Source organism: Xenopus laevis, chromosome 3S, assembly GCF_017654675.1.
Source record: "Xenopus laevis strain J_2021 chromosome 3S, Xenopus_laevis_v10.1, whole genome shotgun sequence".
Taxonomy (NCBI): domain Eukaryota; kingdom Metazoa; phylum Chordata; class Amphibia; order Anura; family Pipidae; genus Xenopus; species Xenopus laevis.
The window spans coordinates 53,127,660-53,151,778 of NC_054376.1; the positions used below are offsets into that span (position 1 = coordinate 53,127,660).

General features: G+C 39.4%; 1 protein-coding gene across 3 annotated transcripts in view; it reads left to right on the forward strand.

Moving 5' to 3' along the window:
* Window positions 1-24,119, forward strand: part of LOC108712323 (protein unc-13 homolog C-like) — a 253,359-nt gene that overhangs the window by 170,441 nt on the left and 58,799 nt on the right. For all 3 annotated transcript variants that reach the window (XM_041588308.1, XM_041588310.1, XM_041588309.1), the window contains exons 20-23: window positions 7,070-7,196; window positions 10,413-10,509; window positions 11,607-11,750; window positions 23,312-23,389. In XM_041588308.1, the coding sequence (XP_041444242.1) occupies window positions 7,070-7,196; window positions 10,413-10,509; window positions 11,607-11,750; window positions 23,312-23,389 (446 nt within the window). The remainder of the gene's footprint in view (window positions 1-7,069; window positions 7,197-10,412; window positions 10,510-11,606; window positions 11,751-23,311; window positions 23,390-24,119) is intronic.

Sequence of the window (24,119 nt, forward strand, 5' to 3'; positions counted from 1 at the left end):
TTGGTTAGTCTATTTTGCAACAAACCCCTCTCTCCCCACTCACACACTTATTTTCTGTTGCCTAGACCCCAGGCATGAGTAAATTCCACCATACTGCTGTAAATATGACTTGAATTTCGCGCCGTATCCAAATTAGCCTTCGCTAGCGTAACTTCGCTTTATATAGCCAATCAACGCTAGCGCAACTTCGCAACCTTATGCTACCCCTGTGCGCAACTTCGGATTTTAGTCAATTTGCGTGGCCCTGGCGAAACTACGCCTGGCGAAGTGCGGCGAAGTGCGGCGAAGTTGCGCCTGGCGCAACTTCGCATCTTAGTGAATTTGCCCCTCATTGTTCTTATCGTAAGTGCAGGAAGTTCTCAGGAGGAAGTTGAGGTTGTCATGGGAACCCCACGATTTGTGCATGCAAAGAGCCTCTGGCCCATCGGGTTTCTTCACGGGGCCCTGGCAGTCCAGTCCAACCCTGCTGATATACATTATATTCATATATGCCCTTTTATGAGCAAGAATATATATTTTGACTTCCCTAGTGAAAGAAAAAATATAGCTATTTGGCTTGCAAAATGATATTGTAAAGCATTTTTAACAGCCTTGAGCAAATAATATAGACTGTATATGGGTAAAATAGCCATTCCTAATGCCATCAAACAGCTTCAGACTCGCTGATTCTCCCTAAAGAATGTAAACACTGAGTGAGATTTTTTTTTTAAATTATTGCTATTATTGCTACAATTAGCTTTTTTTTAGCTTATGAGTTGGTAAAACATTAAAATCCTATCAGCTATCAGAATTGTGATATTAGGATTATAGCAGTCAGTTCCAATTGGGGAATGGCAAAAAGCACAGTTGATATTCCTATACACCCCATTTAACTATATGTGGGCGTGGTGACCATACATTTGACCTCCAATTCTTCTACCCTATATGCAGTCGGTTATGGGGTGGCTCCAATTGGTGAATGGCAAAAAGCTAAATATGCTACTTAACATTTAAAAATATTACAGTTATGGGTTTGTAATAATAAAACAGTACCTTGATTCTAGCTAAGATATAATTAATACGTATGTAATCCTCATTATTTAATGTGTATATGATTTTCTAGTAGACTTAAGGTATCATTTTCAGAAAGATACGCTATCAGGAAAACTCCAGGTCCCGAGCAGACTGAATAACAGGTCCCATACTTGTACAAAAATAATAAATGTATGATGGGCTAGAGTCAGTCTATGTGGGGATGTGTAAGAGTTACTTGGGTTGTGTTGGAGTAGAGTTTAAGGAAACACTCAGAAAAATGCTTTGGAAGGAATAATGTTGGATGTCATTGGCAGTATATTTTGAGATGATGGAGATGAGAATATACTGTATATGAGATGTGGAGATAAGAACAAACAGTTAAATACATTACAGTTTCCATGGATAAAGAGAAAGAGAAAAGTAACTCCCTTGTAGAAATCAATAGCAAGTCTTGATTAAACCTGACAGGATATAGAAAATATGTAGAGTCCACCAAAATTGCAAATTATGGTTTCATTTCAAAAAGGGTAATTTTGTTCACTGTGCTACCATGAGTCCTAGTTTTGTCATTCACAAATAATTATATAAGGCGTTTTTATTGCATTTTTCAGCAGCTAATAAAAAACAAAGGTACTGAATTTGCAGGTACAGTTTCAGCAGACGATGATTGGATTCTGTGACATTATATATGAATGCGGCAAAAAAGAGTCCAAAAATCAATAGCTATTTTTGTATGTTTGCATACCATTGTGTTGATAACATTCCTGTCTCTCACATGAAAAGATGGACACTCTTCCTACAGAGGTGGTGATCCTAAGCTATTGTGATACAGGTGCCTTCCTTGCAGTTCTATAGATTCACCCCAGTCCATCTCAGCATTAATCTAAAAATAAAGGTAAAAATATATTTGATTTACCCTTTTCATGCCTCAGGTCTCTGATCTTGCCACCGTAATAAAAGAAAAACTGGCATTCAGAGCTCAATGCATGCGGGCAAAGCCCTGCGTGTTTATTACAATGTTTATAACATTGTAATAAACACGCAGGGCTTTGCCCGCATGCATTGAGCTCTGAGTGCCAGTTTTTCTTTTATTACGCTGACTACAATTGGGTTTGCCGATCCCTTCTGACTGTGCACCGGGCCAACTTATGCTGGAGAGGCCAGGGTGTGCTGGTGGGTTCTGGAAATTGCTCTGATCTTGCCACGCCACGTGTCGAAAATAAACACATGGCACAGGGTTAGATTTAAGAGAAATCCAGAACTTTAAAATATATAACATGGGCATACTAGAATTTTCACTGTAAAAATAAACTTTTTTACATCCTGTAGACAGTGCCCATTTTTTTCCCGTTCTTTGAAGTGACACAAGCATCTCTAAACTAAAATATTGTTTTCTGTGAATTAACACATTTGCCTGAAAATCTGGACACCATGTGAACCCCCCCCCCCCCATCTGCGCCTTATAAATACAGCCCTTCTGGTTTCAGGCAGGCAGTGCTATATTCACGGGGGGACTGCAGACACCTGTTTAAAAAGTTCATTACACTTTGCACTGTGCCCTTACCCCCTAAAAAACAGCAAATGAGACATCGGTGGTGAACTGTTTATATTTTAACTGCAGTAGCTGTATGGCTTAAAATATTTTGGCAACAATCAAACGTTGTTGCATATTATATTTATACCCTAAATCATGACATATGTAGCTGTTAACTAAATGCGTTAAATATGATTACACTATCATTTAATTATGCCAAAGATTAGATTGGTGGTAATAAAGTTAGATATAAGTGTGGCCTGCCCATATTCATCAGGATCAATATCCCCAGTGCTGAAGCTGAATATCTAGATATATTAAAACATCATACCTCATCAAATTCTGATTCAATCTTCTACTTCAATCGGTTATGGATTGACATTGACCCAGAACATTAAAGCAAAATATTCATAAAAAATTAAGAAGCACATTTAACCTGAAAGTACGTTGTACTTCAGTGTGTGGTTTTCTTGAGACTTGTATTGCCTAATACAAGTCCCAAACACACATTCAGTAAATTTGTATACAGAATTCACAAGATACAAATGAAATATTTTTATTTTGTAAAAGAAGAGGTTATTTTAGGTTATTTTACAGAATTTTTGTTCCCACTTGAAAAAACATACAAACAGGTTCATTGGCTTCTGATGACACTGACCCTAGTGTGAGTTTTGTGAATAAGGGACTAGGGCAGGGGCTTCTGATGGGAACATTTAACAGACTCTGAAAGTGCTGGTTAAACCGTGTGAAAGGAAATGTAAGCCCTCAAAACAAATAAGATCAAAATTTGCTCAGAGCACTTGCTTAAGAACTTTGCATTTAGTTTTTTTTTTCTTTTTCAAGATATCAGATGTTTTTAAACTGCTAAAATATTATATTTGTAACAGTGCCACCTGCTGGCTGACTTCTACAGTCAGGAAAAAAAGTTGTGTTGCTCTGTTTAAAAATGAACAGAGAAACATTAGATAACTCTTTTAATTCAATATCCCAAGAAAAACATTAACATTGGTTTCTTTTCTCAGTATTAAATATTTACCCAACTGTAGACAGTCAACTAAAATGACCAGCAGGTGGAAATATTGTTATAAATGTATTATATTGGTTTAAAAGCAGCTGATAATTGTCTTGATAACTAAAATAAAGTAGGAACAAAAACACATTTGGAAAACTTGAAGCAAGAAAGGCAACAAGTAATATTAAGCACTGTTTAGATTGAAAGTCAGAATATGTAAGCGGTGGTTTTGTTGAGGTTGACTTCTAATAGGATCCATTACCTGGAAGCCCTTTATCCAGAAAGCTTTGAATTACGGAAAGCCCATCTCCCATAGAGGGCATTTTCATGAATTAATTACAAATTTCTAAAATGATTTCCCTTTTCTCTGTAATAATAAAACAGTACATTATACTTGATCAAAACTTAGATATAATTAATCCTTATTGGGGGCAAAACGCTGGGTTTTGTTAACGGTTAATTGTTTTTTAGCCTAGCTGCCCCCCCCCCCCGGGAAATGCTCCTAACTTTTTACTTACCCCTCAGTGCAGTTTCAGGGATCACAGTTCACGGCAGCCATATTCCGGGTCTTCAGTAATCTGAGACTGAGGCAGACAAAGCAACTGTGCATGCAACGAAATGGACGGAAATTGCAGAAGGGCCAGAAGAAGACGCGAAGAGCCAGAAGATGGCTGCCATGAACTGAGATCCCTGAATCTGCACCGAGGGGGGGGGCAGCTAGGCTGGGGAGGAGAAGGGAGGGGGGACTACGTAGGGTAGGGTTTTTTTTTAGTTAAGGGTTGGATTTTTATTTAAGGTATAGCAATCCAAGTTACAGAAAGACCTCTTATCTGGAAGATCCTTCATCCCTGGCATTCTGGAAAACAGGTCCCATACCTCTAAATGAAAATGGTTGATCAATTAAAGAATTGGATTATTTCAATGGAATTATTGAGCACAGACGTAGGTTAGGTGTTTCAGGTGCAGCTTCAGTAATGAAATGGGTTTCTTTAATTGAAAACATGGTCAGACTGAGTATTTATAATTTCAGCAAAAAAGCTGTAAAACATATTTATTCCCAGTGATTTTACTTTTGTTTTTACAGACAATACAAGATTACAGAACCTTAACCTAATATGACAGACCCTCATGGGCAGTCCATTGTCACTATTCTATCTTACTGTATGTGCCATTGAATGTATGGTAATAAGATACTTTTTACTACAAGAAACTCATTTACAGTGAGAACAGAACATTAATACAGGTTTAAGCTGCCTTTTAGCATGGTTTAGCATGTCATTTAAAACTATTCTGGGCACTGTTGTTGCATTCTATGGAGAATGGCAGATCCACTTACTCAAATCAAATATCAAAGGAAATTCAACACATGCATTAATGATGATGTCTTTGATTCATCGATACAATTAAACTGAATACTTTAATGAGAGCTGTATTTCTCTTTTTTAATACTTGAGAATCCTTATATACAACAGCTTTTACACCTGCAGCTGTCATTATGAAATATGCTCTCTGATATGTGCATTAAATCATCACCTACCAATATACAAACTGTTTTAAAGTGATACTACACATGAAATATGTATTTTAATTTGCACTACTGTGGATATAGATTAAAAAATAATTTTAACTTTATACTTAGCCCCAAGGGGCAGTAAAATTGGGTATTTAACAAGGCGTGGGAGCATCTTGGTTGGCCTGGGATCAGTTAGGCAGCTTCAGTGTAGACTTGAGGAGAAAGGAGGCAGGAACCTGGCATCTGGGAGCAGGGTCAGTCCTCTTGCAGACAAGTAAGGTGGTTAATGTACAGTAAATCCTTGTTATGCAAATGGTTTTGTTAAAAGCTCCTGAAGTTATACATTGTTAATGAATCAATAACTGTGTCCCTCTTTTCAATCAAAGTGTGTGGGAGCTTTATTGGGGAAAACATACGGTTGCATGTATGTATGTATGTATGTATGTATGTATAACTTTATTTGTAGCGTAATGTTAAGGAGCCAAAGCCATAAAATATAAATAAAAGAACAATATATAAAAGTACACACAGGAAGAACAAGTCACATAATAAATACAATAAATATACACAGAGCTCATATAAGAACATAGACCTGAAGTGCCATGTAGTAAGAGACACAGTAGGAAGGAGGCAACTGACCTGTAGAGCTTACAGTCTAAATTGTTGGGTCAAGTAGGGGACTGAGAGAGGTCTAGTCTCAACCCTGTACCTGTCATTTGTTTCCCAACCCTCAAGATTTCCCTAAGATCCATATTAACCTAAATGTACTGTAATTCATTTAGCTGTCTATAAAATAGTAGTAGCGTGTTATGGACTCTATATCCACACCCACGTAGTATTCCACTGCTTTACACAGATTATGCTTTGTTTTTGTTCTTAAACCGAATTCTAACATTATAATATAGCCATTAAAGTATATTGAAAACTTCCACTTTTTTTCAAATGCCGTTTGTCTATGTCCATGCCACAGGTTTTAGCCTTGTGTAATGCATTTAATCTCTATTGTCCTTGATTGAAATCAAATATGATTTACCTAGTTGCTCATTTTAAGAGATTGGCAAAGTCCCCTTGCGTGTGCATTTTCTGGGGCATTCATTGATTATTTAGCATCCTTATATTCAACAAGCGCAAGAGAGACATTCTAATTGGTGAGTTTTTCGTCATTGACACAATCATCATTTTATCTTTACAGAAAATGGTGACAGTGTGTTTAATTAACACGTTTAACATCACATTCCCTATATTTAGAATGAAGAGTCTAAACATTGCTAGTATCAAGCTGTTTGCCACACGTAATCGTTGTAAAAATCTAACATATGCAAAACCCAACGATGAGCAACAACTGTAAGAATGCCAAAGCATGTGGCACCAATTCCTTGAATACATACAGCTAATTAACCCTTACTATTTCCGATAATGTAACAAAAAGCTGAAATACTATATTTCTTTTATTGCTTTAAGCTTTTCACCATTTGCTTGTTTGAAAGTACTAAAAGCATTTTATAATATCTATATTAAGAACAAGAGTTTTCACTTGCTGACAACAAAGGATGGTATTTGACAAAATAACTTTTTCTTAAAGGCATTTAATAGGCCACAAATAAGTGTTAATTTGCCTTAATCCAGCAAAAGAAATTTCTAATTTTTCCTTAATAATCCTGAGTCAAAAGGAGTTTATTAACAGTCAGGGCCATTATATTGTTTATTGGCTGAGAGGTGAGAAGAAAATTGTGGTCATAATGGTGTTAACAGAACACACTGATACTCTGTTATCATTGAATATATAAAGCAAGTAGCTTTCTTTTTCAATTTGGTTTATTATAATGATACCCTACTATACTTTGTGATATGGTACAGTACTTCTTAAAGACATCCCTTTATAAATTTGAAAACCTTGTTTTTTTTCTTTGCCGAATGTTTCTATTAAGTAGCGTAATTGATAGAGTGCACAGTTAACCTAAACTAACAATAGACTGTTTAAATCTCTTTATTACAGAACATGAAAAGCACCGGCTATGCAAGAGCACAGATTACATGAATTTGCACTTCAAAGTAAAATGGTTTTATAATGAATATGTTAAAGACCTTGCTTCATTCAATAATACAGTCCCTGAATATTCTCTGTAAGTCTTTCTCTCAATTGTTATGACACATTACTGTATATGGCAGAACTGCTTTTGACAATACGTAAATAATTTGTTATTTTGTGAAACATTTACTATAGTCCAATTATAGATTTTCATTTCTGTTCTGCCACAGTGGAAAATAAGAAACAAAGGGACCACATAAGACTCCAAATAAGTGGCATATTGAGGGAAGAGTACTAATAGTATAAAATGTAGAAAGCATAGTTATAACACAGATTATGCAAACTTGACAAGATGCATCATTTAAAGGAGAAGGAAAGCTACCTAAGCAGTTCATTTCCAATACATTAGCCACAATAGTGCAAGCTATACAACTATATTTATTCTGCAGAATGCTTTACCATACCTGAGTAAACAGCTCTAGAAGCTCTCACTGTTTGTTTAGAATAACAACTGCCATATTAGCTCGGTGTGACAATTTCCTGCCTGAGTCTCTCCCTGCTCACTCATAGCTCTGGGCTCAGATTACAGCAGGGAGGGGAGAGGGAAAGAGGAGTAAACTGAGCATGCTCACGCCCTAGCCCTGGAGGTTTGTGCTGAAAAGAGGAAGTCTGATACAGAAGCCCATGTGTACACAATAGCAGGAAAGACATGCAGTGTTTCTTTTGACAGAGGACCCAGAGCAGCATTAGATTGAGGGTTTACTGGTGTATTTATAAAGACATTTCTGATAAATCTTACTTAACTTTAGCCTTACCTTCTCCTTTAACTAGAAAATGCACATCATAGAGCAAAACTGATCTGAATTTGCAGTTATATTAATTGGATTATTTTATATGTCAAGCAGATAACGCCCAAATTAAAGGTCAGACTATGTTTATAAACGTTAAAAGATTTGATTAATTTATTGAAAAATAAATCAATCAAATTTCAATCTAAATGCACAACAGTAATGCTTACGAATTGGTCCAGGTAAAGGCTGAGCTGGTAAACTTGTTTCAAACATAATTTCTAAAGACATGAAACTACATTTAGAATAAGACTTGACTGGCATGATCTTCCTTCTACAAGGTATAGGTGCTAAATTAATGCAGCAGAGGAGCAGATATGTGTCTGTCTTGATAAATTACTTTACATTACGGGGCAGATTTATCAAAGGTCGAAGTGAATTTTCGAATTAAAAAACTATGAATTTCGAAGTAATTTTTAGGTACTTTGACCATTGAATAGGCCAAATTCGACTCGAATTGAAAATACTTTGAATATTAGACCATTCGAAAATAAAAGTACTGTCTCTTTAAAAAACTTTGACTTCAACACTTCGCCACCTTAAACCTGCCGAATTGCTATGTTTGTATATGGGGACCTCCTAGAACCTATAGCCAGTAGTTTTGAGAAGTCAAAGGATTTTTTTGTAAAATTGTACGATCGTATGATTCGAAGTACGATCGTACTATCTTAAAAAGCCTTCGACTTCGAATGTTGGATTACCCTATTCGATGGTCGAATTTCAAAGTTTTTTTCACTTCGAAATTCGACCCTTCATAAATCTGCCCCTACATTATTACTGTATATTCAGACTGGATAGCTGATTCAAAATGAAATATTAATGCATAACGCTACAGAGCTGATTTGTGACTAATCCAGTTGCGCAGTGCATGGCTGTCAAAAACGCAACTTGTTCTGCAATTAGTAATATTATGTAACAGTTTAGACTGTAAGCCCTGTGGGGTAGGGTCCTCTAGCCTTTTGTTTCCTTGACACTGAGCACTTAATCTGCATTGTAATTATATTTTATATTTATGTGAATTGTATTCTAATAATGCACTTATTGTTACTTTTTATTCTAATGACCCTTTGTTACTTCTAATTTATTGTTTTGCTGTACAGTGCTTTGCCCTCAAGGAGCGCTTTACAAATAAAAATATACATACATACATACATACATAACTCTTCTTTTCCCTTACCTGACTAGCAGAGTACAGAATACATAGGATCTCTCCTTCAGTCACTGTTATGTTGGATTTAGGGGTCAAACATACAATAATAATCTGGGTGCCAGTCGTTTGGTTTAATAGTTTTGTTATTTGTATAATGGTTTATTTAACTGCTACAGACATTGGAGTCTTGATCTCATCACAATTACTTCAGACTGCTCTACTAATAAACCATGACAGTATCTTTGGAGTCAATAGATGTAGGATCTAGTCTACCAATTACTAACCTATGTTGCTGGGGATTATCTTCTCCACACCACTAAAGCCTTCTTTTATTCTTTATACTGTTCGTCTCTGTGACCCATGGGGAAGGTAGGCAGCACTTTGTTTTGCTCACTAAATGCCCCAATAAAAGAACACATACAATAAGACTTTATTAGAGAAAACAGTTGCAGCGACTATTACAACCAGTTTAGCAATAGTAACAATGCTGCTAAGCAAAAATTCACAAACTTAAACCTCTATAACCAAATTCATAAGCAATAAATCAGGCCCACCTTTGCTACCATCTCAGCAGTGGAAATTTATCCTCTTAAGCTCTGCCTTTAACAACTAGGTCCCAGAGCTTGATTTACTGTATTTCTCCACTTGAGCTTAAGTCATTGAGACACTCCATAAATGTATTTATTGTTTACAAATATATATATATATATATATATATATATACACATATACATAAATTCAGCTGCCATTTATACTCGATCCAGCCGATCCATGATCACCTAGCGATGCGATTGGCTCCTCCAGATCTGGTCCCCTATTGGCTGCTGACCTCCCCATGCAGGATTCGCTGCTAGATGCAGCTCAGCCTGCCATTCCTCTCCCTCTTCTTTCTCATCCCTTCAAATCTCCTGGCAAGCCCTATTTGTATAGGGAAGACCTGCAGAGAAATCTCTCTGCAATAAAGGTAATGTAAGAGCACCAATGAACCAACCCACTAAAAACACGATAAAGGGATCAAAGTCACATTTGCATGGTGGCAGAATGAGTTGAAAATGAGTTGAGAAAATACAGTACGTAAGCATCAATGATAATAGAATTGTAGAATGATAACAAATTGAAAATAGGAGAGGATCAAAAAAAAAAAAGTTGGTGTAGATAATCTGTGTGAATCAATATATTTTAACCATTATTATAAGTATTTTATTTAGGTTAGTATTCTGCTTTGTGGATTTATCATCTGACTGCCCTCTGACAATATGTAGATATTGTATAAACTGAGTGAATTCTTAATTTTTACATATTTATTATATAGGTGGTTTGAACCATTTGTTATACAATGGCTAGATGAAAATGAAGATGTATCAATGGAATTTCTCCATGGAGCTCTAGGAAGAGATAAAAAAGACGGGGTAAGTTTGTGTTTTGCTATATTGTAATACACAAAATAGTAGTTAGAGGCGAGCACTCATAGAAGCAGACTGCTAAAACATTTTATTATTGACTACAAATCACATGACATGTTTCGGGCATGGCCCTTTCTTAAGTGTAATCCCAGTGTAAAGCGTGAAAACATTTAAACACAACCCTCCTCCCACCAAGTGTATTGTATTGTAATACACTTTAGGCTTCCCAAGAGAAGGAACATAAGGGGAGAAAAAATGTGTAAACTGAAGACATTATTACACAATGAGTAAAGATGTTCATTCATTACTGTCCAGTTGTTTCTTACCTACACATCCTATATATATATATAGCAGCCTTTAGTTTTTATATCTTTAATAATTTTTTTAATAAAATGGATACTATAGGGCAGATTAATCAAAGAGAAAAGGAAATCAAGACAGATTCTCAGACGTTTGATCTTTTTAAAATGTGAAATTCTTAAGTGGCTAATATTTTACAGTTCAGTAAACTGTACAGATACATTTATCGAATAGCAATTAACTTTAATAATTGTGTAACAAAATACTTTTTTTTGATGGAATGGTTTGACTTTTTTGAATATTTTCTCTTGTTAGTAAAAACTATACCCCTATAAACAAACTATATGAAAACTATACCCCTGAACAATGTATGTCAACACTGATTCATGTAAATAAGCAATTTTCATAATAATCAAAACATTTTTGTAGTATATGCCATTGGGAAATCCTAAATAGAAAATTGCCATTTTATGACCCCCCCCCCCCCAGGGGCCCACATACATGTTACATGAGCCAATTAACAGACTAAGTTCTGTCTTTTTCTTCCACACTTCTTCCTGTTACAGTTAGAGCTGCAGTATTTCTGGTCAGGTGATCTCTGAGGCAGCACAGAGAATATCATTAAATGGGGGCCCAAGGTAAAAGATGAAAAATGGCAATATTTACTTAAATATTTTTTCCAGTTTGGTAAGATTCTTTAATATTCAGCTCAATATGATTGAACTTTCTGTTGCTTAAGTATTCATTTGGAAATATATAAATCAAGTCTTAAAGCTTATTATTTTCCATATTTGTGCCCATAGTTCCAGGCAACATCTGAACACGTACTTTTCTCCTGTTCTGTTGTTGATGTCTTCACACAATTGAATCAAAGTTTTGAGATTATTAAGAAACTGGAATGCCCAAATCCAGAAGCTCTGTCTCATTTCATGAAGAGATTTGCAAATGTAAGTCATTTAAAATACCTATAATCGGTATCGACAATATGTGACAAATATTGCATACATATAGGTGCTGATTTATTAAAAAGGTGTCTTTTTTCCACGATAAGAAAAAATGCTGACTTTTTTTAAAACTCTAATTGCATATAAAGGTGTGTTAAAAAAGTCTTCCCATTATAAAGTCTATTGTGTTGTTTTGTGGAGTAGTTTAATATACTGTAAAGGCAGAAGAGTAAAAGGGTAACTTTTGGAAATGTATATGATAAACAAAACTGTAGGGTTCTTCCGTAGTGTCCTTGCTCTCTTCATATAAATGTTGGACCCATCAGTGCAATTTGTTTACTCCTGTCTCATTAAACATGTATTTGTAAGGGTTACAGCATGGAACCGCTGTGATAGTGGATAGCCATTCCATTGGGAGAGGATATGGCGGAAGCCCAGGGGTGTACCCATAGATGGTAAGGGAGGCAGACATGGTGAAAATAAAGCAGGTTTACTTGGAGCTTGCAAATAACACAGGAACAGTTCAAAATAAGGTAATTACCAGGAAGGTGAGGATAAGGAAACAATGCTGGAACAAGGCAACACAGGAGCTTGGAATCCAGGAGCTTGGGATACAGGTAAGGAATCACTGGAACAAGATACAGCGACCAGATACAGGATACGATTACAATTAATGACTCAGCCCTGAGCAAGGCTCAGGGCGGGGTTAATAAAGGGACGGTAATTGGGAATGGGAAACACATGGGGGTAAACGAGGTGGGTGGAGAATGGGGAGGAACACACTAGAAACTGACAGGTACATGAAACACAAGACACACAAGGGTAAGGATCAGCCTCAAAGAGCCCCCAGTGGCTCAAAAGAACACACAATGTCCAGAATCTGGGAAATAAAGGTTCGAGTCCCGGGCTGATCCTTACAGTACCCCCTCCTTAAGGGTCGACCTCCGGGCGACCCAACGAAAGACCCCCATCCTTTTTAGTCCAATGACTGGAGATGGGGACAAAAGTTTGCCAGGGTCAAAGGCTGGAGAGCCGCCAGGGTCAAAGGCTGGAGAGCCGCCAGGATCGGAAGCCAGATCAGAGAAGTCGCCAGAGTCAGGAGCCAGATCAGATGGATGGCCAGAGTCAGCCTGCATAGCAGAAGAACCAGCCAAGGCACCCATTACAGGCGGCGGACCAGCAGAGGCACCCATTACAGGTGGCGGACCAGCAGAGGCACCCATTACAGGTGGCGGATTGCCCAGGACAACAGGAAGACCACCACGAATAGCAACAAGACTGGTAGACTCTGGAGCACCAGAACTATCAGATCTTGCAGCAGGAATGGCAGGTCTAGAAGTAGATTTGTCCGTGGGCCCAGAGGCCATGGTACACAGGTCCTCACAGGCTGAACCCAGCAAGGCTGTTGGCACAGAGGCTGGAAGCGGCAAGGCTGCTGGCAAGGCTGCTGGCACAGGAGCTGCAGGCGGGACCACTGGCACAGGAGCTGCAGGCGGGACCACTGGCACAGGAGCTGCAGGCGGGACCACTGGCACAGGAGCTGCAGGCGGGACCACTGGCACAGGAGCTGCAGGCGGGACCACTGGCACAGGAGCTGCAGGCGGGACCACTGGCACAGGAGCTGCAGGCGGGACCACTGGCACAGGAGCTGCAGGCGGGACCGCTGGCACAGGAGCTGCAGGCGGGACCGCTGGCACAGGAGCTGCAGGCGGGACCGCTGGCACAGGAGCTGCAGGCGGGACCGCTGGCACAGGAGCTGCAGGCGAGACCGCTGGCACAGGAGCTGCAGACACAGGAGCTGCAGACAGGACCGCTGGCACAGGAGTTGCAGACTGGACTGTAGGAACTGGAGCTGAAAACGTAATGGGAGACATGGAAATTGACAGAGACAGCTTTCAGGGAGCCGGCACAGGAACAGGCAGCTTTCGGAGAGCCGGCACAGGAGGCAGCTCCTGGGGACCTGGCATTGGAACAAGAGGCAGCTGCTGGGGGACCGGCACTGGAGCAAGAGACAGCTTTCGGGGAGCCGGCACAGGAGCAGGCAGCTTTCGGAGAGCCGGCACAGGAGGCAGCTGCTGGGGGTCTGGCATTGGAACAAGAGGCAGCTGCTGGGGGACCGGCACTGGAGCAAGAGACTGCTTTCGGGGAGCCGGCACTGGAGCAGGAGGCAGCTGCTGGAAGACTAACACTGGAACAGGAGGCAGCTGCTGGAGGACCGGCACTGGAACAAGAGGCAGCTTTCGGGGAGCCGGCACAGGAGCAGGCAGCTTTCGGAGAGCCGGCACAGGAGGCAGCTGCTGGGGGTCTGGCATTGGAACAAGAGGCAGCTGCTGGGGGACCGGCACTGGAGCAAGAGACTGCTTTCGGGGAGCCGGCACTGGAGCAGGAGGCTGCTTTCGGGGAGCCGGCACTGGAGCAGGAGGCAGCTGCTGGAGGACCAACACTGGAACAGGAGGCAGCTGCTGGAGGACTGGCACTGGAACAAGAGGCAGCTTTCGGGGAGCCGGCACAGGAGCAGGCAGCTTTCGGAGAGCCGGCACAGGAGGCAGCTGCTGGGGGTCTGGCATTGGAACAAGAGGCAGCTGCTGGGGGACCGGCACTGGAGCAAGAGACTGCTTTCGGGGAGCCGGCACTGGAGCAGGAGGCAGCTGCTGGAGGACCAACACTGGAACAGGAGGCAGCTGCTGGAGGACCGGCACTGGAACAAGAGGCAGCTTTCGGGGAGCCAGCACTGGAACAAGAGGCAGCTGCTGGGGGACCGGCACTGGAGCAAGAGACTGCTTTCGGGGAGCCGGCACTGGAGCAGGAGGCAGCTGCTGGAGGACCAACACTGGAACAGGAGGCAGCTTTCGGGGAGCCAGCACTGGAACAAAAGGCAGCTGCTGGGGGACCGGCACTGGAGGCAGCTGCTGAGAAGCCGGCACAGCAGACAGGACAGGCTGGGAAGCCGGCACAGCAGACAGGACAGGCTGGGAAGCCGGCACAGCAGACAGGACAGGCTGGGAAGCCGGCACAGCAGACAGGACAGGCTGGGAAGCCGGCACAGCAGACAGGACAGGCTGGGAAGCCGGCACAGCAGACAGGACAGGCTGGGAAGCCGGCACAGCAGACAGGACAGGCTGGGAAGCCGGCACAGCAGACAGGACAGGCTGGGAAGCCGGCACAGCAGACAGCCAGTTGGGAGCCAGTCGTCGGGAAGGTCCAGCTGGACACTTGGGTAGCCGATGCTGCTGCGAAGCCTCCTCTCTTGGGGGTACTAGGCACGGCAGAAGCCCCATTTTGGGAGGCACAGAACATGACAGAAACCCCTCTTCTGGGGGCACAGGACAAGGCAGAAGCCCCTCTTCTGGGGGCACAGGACAAGGCAGAAGCCCCACTTCTGGGGGCACAGGATCAGGCAGAAGCCCCACTTCTGGGGGCACAGGACAAGGCAGAAGCCCCACTTCTGGGGGCACAGGACAAGGCAGAAGCCCCTCTTCTGGGGGCACAGGACAAGGCAGAAGCTGGGCCAGGACTGGAGGTAGCTGTTGCAGAGGGGTAGCAGGACCGGGAACTGAAGCAGACCGCTGTGGGGTAGAGGGCCCAGGAATAGACTGCGGAGGGATGGCTGGCGCTGGAACAGGAGCAGACTGCAGAGGCATAGCTGGCCCTGGAACAGGAGCAGACTGCAGAGGCATAGCTGGCCCTGGAACAGGAGCAGACTGCAGAGGCATAGCTGGCCCTGGAACAGGAGCAGACTGCAGAGGCATAGCTGGCCCTGGAACAGGAGCAGACTGCAGAGGCATAGCTGGCCCTGGAACAGGAGCAGACTGCAGAGGCATAGCTGGCCCTGGAACAGGAGCAGACTGCAGAGGCATAGCTGGCCCTGGAACAGGAGCAGACTGCAGAGGCATAGCTGGCCCTGGAACAGGAGCAGACTGCAGAGGCATAGCTGGCCCTGGAACAGGAGCAGACTGCAGAGGCATAGCTGGCCCTGGAACAGGAGCAGACTGCAGAGGCATAGCTGGCCCTGGAACAGGAGCAGACTGCAGAGGCATAGCTGGCCCTGGAACAGGAGCAGACTGCAGAGGCATAGCTGGCCCTGGAACAGGAGCAGACTGCAGAGGCATAGCTGGCCCTGGAAACAGGAGCAGACAGCGGTGGGGATTTCAAAGGCCAAGAAACTGGAGGTGGACGACCAGACACAGGCCAGATAGCAGTTTGTAGCTCATCTTCGCTCGAATCTGAATCTTCCCAGCCCACATCGAAGACTGAATCCTCCCAGTCATCGTCAGAGAGAAAATCCTGATAGACATCATCACAGAAATGGGAGCTGACTTTTGCCTCATTCTCCCCACCCCAAGGGAGTTGTAGTTCCACATTGGGACAAGAAAGCATGGAGGGCTTTCCCAAGGGCTTCTTGTTTGGCTGAGTCATTCTGTAAGGGTTACAGCGTGGAACCGCTGTGATAGTGGATAGCCATTCCATTGGGAGAGGATATGGTGGAAGCCCAGGGGTGTACCCATAGATGGTAAGGGAGGCAGACATGGTGAAAATAAAGCAGGTTTACTTGGAGCTTGCAAATAACACAGGAACAGTTCAAAATAAGGTAATTACCAGGAAGGTGAGGATAAGGAAACAATGCTGGAACAAGGCAACACAGGAGCTTGGAATCCAGGAGCTTGGGATACAGGTAAGGAATCACTGGAACAAGATACAGCGACCAGATACAGGATACGATTACAATTAATGACTCAGCCCTGAGCAAGGCTCAGGGCGGGGTTAATAAAGGGACGGTAATTGGGAATGGGAAACACATGAGGGTAAACGAGGTGGGTGGAGAATGGGGAGGAACACACTAGAAACTGACAGGTACATGAAACACAAGACACACAAGGGTAAGGATCAGCCTCAAAGAGCCCCCAGTGGCTCAAAAGAACACACAATGTCCAGAATCTGGGAAATAAAGGTTCGAGTCCCGGGCTGATCCTTACAGTATTCTCAATCATATTATTCCACTTCTGCGAAGATTATTTTTTTCTAATTATTAACTGCAAAATTGGTGCAGTTGGTCTAGTAATCCACAACAGCCAGAATTTTATTCAAATTCAAGATCACATTTAAAAAAAAAATGGTGAGTTATTTAAGGGTGAAAAAAGGCAAAACATAGATAAAAACATTGCAACTAAATACTGCTGAGTTTCTTTTAAAGTCAGTGGATGGCTCAAGATTTTGAGAAAACTTTTTCAAGTTTATCAAAACATGGAAGATTTTACAGGTTATTGGAAATAAATAGAATAAGGCCATTTTCATTTTCAAGCAACTATTTTCTTCCCTACAACAAACATGCAAAAATGTCAAAAACATGTACCGTATATATACTCGAGTATAAGCCGATCCGAGTATAAGCCGATGTACCTAATTTTCCTAAGAAAACTGGGAACATTTATTGACTCTAGTATAAGCCTAGGGGTGAGAAATAAATTTTATGACATGGCTAATTACATGGCATATTATCTTGTGTACAAGCATTAGCAGCACAGATAATTGCACAGAGGGAGGACTGAGTGACGGGAGCTGAGAGGGGAGGGACTGAGGGCTAAGGAAGATTGATCAAGCCACGAGGGGGGAGAAGTATGGGCATCACGGAGGAGTCACTGCGTGCTTCAGATCAGTGAGTAAGCAGCAACTTTGTAGCTGACTCGAGTATAAGCCGAGGTAGACTTTTTCAGCACATTTTGGGTGCTGAAAAACTCGGCTTATACTCGAGTATATATGGTACAGGTATGGGATCCGTTATCTGGAAACCCGTTATCCGGAAAGCTCCAAATTATGGAATGGCTGTCTCCCATTTACTCCATTTTATCTAAATAATCCAAATTTTAAAAATGTATTTGCTTTTTCTCTGTAATAATAAAACAGTAGCCTGTACTTGATCAAAACTAAGATATAATTAACCTTATTGGAAGCAGAACCAGCCTATTGGGTTTGTTCAATGTTTACATGATTTTCTAGTAGACTAAGGTATCCTTAAGATCCATTTTGCTTAAAGATCCATTATCCAGAAAGCCCCAGGTCCCAAGCATTCTGGATAACAGGTCCCATACCTGTATACTCAATCACATTATTCCAATTCTCTGAAGATTAATTTTTTCTATTAGTAACTGCAAAATTGGAGCCATTGGTCTAGTAACCCACAACAACAAGAGTGTTGTTCAAATTAAGATTTTTCTGCATTTAAAAAAAATGCAGATTTCAAGATACTTTTTTTATGCATTTCTTTTAAAGTCAGTGGATGTCTCAAGATTTTGATAAAACTTTTTCAAGTTTATTAAAACATCTGAGATTTTACAGGTTATTGAAAATAAATAGAACAAGGTGATTTTTTTTTTTTTTGCAACAAAGGGCAATCACGATTTTCCTGTTCAAGCTTCTTCTTATATATACACTAATGTTGTAATTTCTTTCCACAACTGTGTTTTTTCATAGACTTAGATAATAATAAACTGGCCTCCCATGTACTTTTCCTTTCTGCATAAGCATTTGAAAAATATAGTTTTTAATAGGGATGATCCAAGCCACTTCAGCCAAAAATGGACAAATGCTAAACCCTAATCTGCATATGGGAAAAAAAACTGCACGCAGAAAAAAATAACAATGCCCTTGTTCATGTGATTTTTAGGATTCAGTTTTAATTAGGCACTTGGCTGCAGTCAAATCTTGCTAAAAAAAAAACACTGAATCCTGACCAAATCCTGTATTTTGGTACTTTTGTAGTAGTATGTGCATTAAGTATAACGCTTGTAATAAAAAAATATTGCTTGTACATATGGGGATTCAACTGAACACCATGACAGAATACTTATAATGGATTTAATTACCTCAGCACCTCTTAGTGCTTTTACACTTCTTTATTTAAATATAAAACCCAATAGGATTTTTTGCTTCCAATAAGCATTAATTTTCATTTTAGCTAGGAACAAGTAAAAGGTACTGTTTTATTATTATTACAGAAAAAACTGTGCTTAGTAAAAGGTAATGTATTTGGAATATGTGTAATATATATTTGATATATCATATATCTCCACTTTCTCAGCACAGTCCCCTCTAGCCTGTTTTCCGACCAACCTACTAGTCCCTGCACTAGGTCAACACTTCACTTTAGTTAGACCATGTTTACCAGTCCATTCTCTTTTGAGAGGATTTTCACATGTTACAGAAGGGATAAGAGAGGATATAAAGATTATGGAACCACGGAACACGAAATTACTATGCTGGGTAAGGCAGAAAATTCACACAGACTTAGAAACCCTTCTGTAGAAGGGTAGAAATAGATAACACTTCACCTATAAATATTTAAATTGGACAAATACAATGAAATGATAATAGAAAGGGAATATTTATGTTTTGGGATTAAAACTGAATAGATGTTCTTCCTTATTAAGCACTATAAATGGAATTACTGCAGCATTATTTTCTGGAATGTATCACTTTTCGAATATTTACTACAAGGCCCTAGGCTATTAAATGAGTCTGACACTGAGAGCTCAGATGCATTTGAATAATTTATATCAAGGTATGTTATAGATGAAGCAATGCTCCAGATTTACTGTTCCAAATATATATATGGTTTATTACGTAATTACTGATTTGACTGTAAAATTCTCTTCTGTAGAAAAATATCTTAAAAGTCTTGCTTCACTGCTATGAAACTTAACTAAAAAAGTACTATGTCATCTATAAACTGTAATTTCCTTGGAGATCACCTGACAATGCATTGACTCATATATTTAATATATTTCATTGTACAGATATGTGATCCGTTATCCCATTATCCAGAAAGCTTTAAATTATGGAAAGGCCATTTCCCATTGACTCCATTTTATCCAAATTTTTAAAAATGATTTCCTTTTTCTCTTTAATAATAAAACAGAACCTTGTACATGATCCCAACTGAGATATAATAAATCCTTATTGAAACCAAACCAGCCTCTGGGTTTATTTAAAGATCAAAAAGGAGAAAAGGCACAGGATACACAGATAACAGATAAGCTCTGTGGTATAAAATGGAATTCTTCAGAACTTCTGACATCTACTGTATATCCCATGCTTGGAAATAGGCTACTACGACTTCGACTTCTAATTCGATTTGAAGCAAAATCGTTCAAATATTCGATCATTCGATAATCAAAGTACTGTCTCTTTAAAAAACTTAGACTTCAATACTTCGCCAAATTAAACCTGCCGAAGTTCTACAGTATGTTAGCCTGTGGGGACCTTCTAGACCATTTTTCTAAGTCTTTACACATCTAAGTAAAATCGTTCGATCGTACACTAAAATCGTTTGAATCGTTGGATTCGAACGATTTAATCAATCGAACAATTTTACTTCGATCGCACGATGGCCAAATTCGGTGAAAAATACCTCGACTTCGATATTCAAAGTATTTCAATTCGAGGGTCGAATTCCGAAGTATTTATCACTTCGAAATTCGACCCTTGATAAATATGCCCCTAAATATCATTTTATTGAGCAAACTATTCTCTCTTTGAAAGCACATACTTTATTTCAAATAGGTCAGCATTAAAAAAAAACAAATAAAACCCCAAAGACTAATTGCTCACATCCTGATATGAATAAAAAGTCAGTAGATGATTCACTGTGACTTTAACATACATATCTCTGCTTTCTTACAGCCATTTGCTGTACTTGGTTTCATGACTGTGACATACTGCCTTTTGGCCATTCCTAGCAAGACATCTGTCTTCAAGGCAGTGTTATTTTTCTGAAACATTTTTAACATGTCATAATCTGAGCACTGATGCTTATTGTTATATATATATATATATATATATATATATATATATATATATATATATATATATATATATATATATATATATTGTTTATATATTATATGTATAGTTATCGTTTTGCATAATTTTAGAAAATAATTATCCAATATTTTTGTTTTAAGGAATGGAACACAAAACAGTTCAGTTTTATTTAAAACATTGCAATGGAAAGCATTTGTACAAATATTATCTTAGAGATTACTTTAAAATTGCAAGATGTTTGTTTTGTTCAAATCCCCTGGTTTGAACAATTTTTTGTCAAGCCCTTTTGGCTCATAACAAAGTTCCCATACCTGTTAATGCTGATCCCGCTCAAGGATAAAGATTAGCAGTTTTCCACAAATGACTTTCACTGACTTTAAGGCTAGAAACACATTAACCTTTTTGGCGCTCTGGGTGGTGGGTGGGGGTGATACAGCTTGGGCGACTTTGCAGGCAGACAACTGATTGCCTGGGTGGACACATGCTCATAAAACAATTCTTCATGAAGTTTCAGTGCAATTGGAAAGATTCATTAGTCTGAACAAAGATGATTAGTTGCCACTACTCTGAAAACATCCAGGATTTGTTGCTTTCTGAGCAGGTACTGAGCTTCACTATTGATGTGCTGGGAACTCTAAAAGGGTGACAGTAGTTACCTTCTTTGAAGTTTTTTAAATAAATATATTTTGCAGAAAGTAGCATCATTTTATAGATTATTATACAAGGATTTCAAATATTAGTAAACTGTTTGAATTGTTAAATCCACTAATTGCTGCAACCTTTTAACATGTGAGAAGTCAAAACATTTGACACAATTTGGCTTACAATTAGGCAGCTATAAATAAAAAGGCTAATTATTTGTAGTACTTATATTTCAGAGATTCATTTGTAAATGTTTTTTCCTTTTACAGGTTCTTAATAAGATGTAATTAAATCTTTTAATTTAGACTGTTACATTTTTAAAACCTCTAATGCAGCAGAAGCCCCTGAGGCAGCAAAAGAATTGAAGGCATTAATGAATCTGTCTTTGTCAAGGTGGAAAGCTGAAATGGCCCTTTAATGTATTGGATCTAGTCTTGCTTACTTTACCAGTTTGTTTGCCAATGTTAATGTATTTATCATTCTCAACAGTTCCCATTTAAATCAACACATGGGGTGATAAACATTATAGTGTACCATTAAATCAGGAGTCCCCAAACTTTTTACCCGTGAGCAATATACAGATGTAAAAAGAGTTGGGGTGCAATGCAAATATTTGGTAGCCCCTATTTGGATTGGCAGCCTACAGGAGGCTTGACACCTGGTTTTTATAAAGCCTAAAGTTGCCTCCAAGCCAAGAATTCAAAATTAAGCACCACTGAGGCCACTGGTAGCAACACCTAAGGGTTGGAGGCTGGAGATCACTGCTTTAAAGGAATACTGGAATATCCAGAAACCCACTATCCAGATAGTTCTGAATTATGGGAAGGACAACTCCCATATATATATTTTAATCAATTAATTCACATTTTTAAAAATGATTTTCTTCTTCTCTGTAATAATAAAACAGTACTTTGTACTTGATCCCAACTAAAATATAACTGATTAATCCTTATTGAAGGCAAGACAATTCTTCTGGATTTAAAATTGAAATGATTTTTTAGTAGACTTAAGGTATGTCGATACAAATTACAGAAAGACCCATAGTACAGAAACCCCCAGGTCCAGAGCATTCTGGGTAAACAGGTCCCATACCCGTATTACCATATTTAACTACAGATATAACAATCTCTTCATAATTAAAATTAAAATTGTTCATTTTTTCCAATATAAACTTACTATTACACATTGTTGTCAGATATAAAGTTTAGATTTCAATAACTAGTCCCTATAATATAAACCAACTTTTAAAATAAAGCTACAATGATTCATTATAATGAATGCTTCCCTGCAGGGTGTTTTTATGAGGTCAGCCAAGTATAATCTTGATTAAGCAAGCAAGCTTAAAAGGCTATCTTAAAACTTCAAGCACAACAAGCTTTTGGGATGCAAACACCTCTACATTCAATGAGTTGCTCATTATCACACTGAAAGCAGGGGAGTGTAATTTATGAGATGCAGGTTTGAAAAGATTTGTTGAAGAGTGGATTTACCATAAGGCAAGGAGACTAGATGATAAAAGAATGTGGCATATATCATTCTAAATCCTTAAGAGTTTTTAATATACACGCTTGCAACATGCCTAAATAATTTGAATTCAATTTGTGTCCACTTATATATAAATACAAAGGAAATTAGGGTCTCTATAATGTATCATCCACTGGCCCATCATCATCATTTATTTAGATAGTATCAGGAAGTTAAACAACACCTTACAATACAATTGTCTTATAAGCAAGGGATATGGAATAAAACAATTACATGTTCAACAGCACTGTGTGTACCACGTACATTGCTAATTAGTTATTACATGTTTCCTGCTTGAGGAATCCAAACAAAAATACATTGACATATCCCACACTATAAGGGCAAAGCTCACCAACTCAGCAACAACAAAATCAACAAAACACTAATGTTATCATTTATTTATTTTGTTTTGGTACTTTGCATCCTGCCCCCTCTTTTGCAAAAACACATCATACCCATTAAATGTGTCTATTAATCAGTATTTGCCCAAAACTGGGTTTTCTGCCAGCACATAGGGCTATAAATGGCCATGTAATGCAGAGTGAATTTTATAGTAAAATTCTTTCTCTTCCTTTATATAGACTATCAACAAAGTGCTCCTTCAGTATGCAGTAATTGTATCCAAAGACTTCAGCTCATACTGCAGCAAAGAAACTGTGGTAAGTAACTAATGTTTGCATATGAAGAGTCTTTATTTACAATCATATTTTCAAATAATGCTGTACACTCTTCTTTTGGGTCTGTTTATGTGTCATGTTTAACATTTTCCATTCCAGTAATACAGAATAAGAGCTCAATTGTGATGAAGAGCTCAAGCAGTTGCGTTCATTTTGGAAATCAGATGCAACCACAATGATGCTGGAATTCTGGGGAAAACACTGCATTGTGGGGGGAAACATGCTAATTGTGCTTGAAATTGTACTTTGCTCACTGCACTTGAGGACATACATGTGACCTTAAATGTTTATTGAACTGCTGGAAATACAGTAGAACCCTCAGGTTATGCTTTTTAGGGAATTTGAAAATAAAAATAGTATAAAATCAAACTTTTTATAGACACTTAGATGGAAACTGACACCTTAGCCCCTTATATAACAGAGCTGTTTATGTTTTTTTTATATAATCTTTTTCCAATAAGTGTTACTGCACCTAAGAAACAGACCAGTAAATTAACAACATAAAGTGCCAGATTCACATTGATCTAAAAACATTTCCTAGTTAAATTCCACATTTTTCCATAGAGTCAGATGTAGTGATGAGCGAAAAAGATTTGCCACAAACTTTCAAAAATAGACAATCGACAAAAGAAAACGTCATTTTGGCCTTCCCCTCTTCTTTCACATATACCAAAGGGATCTTGAGTCATCCCCCCCTCTCTATATAATATAT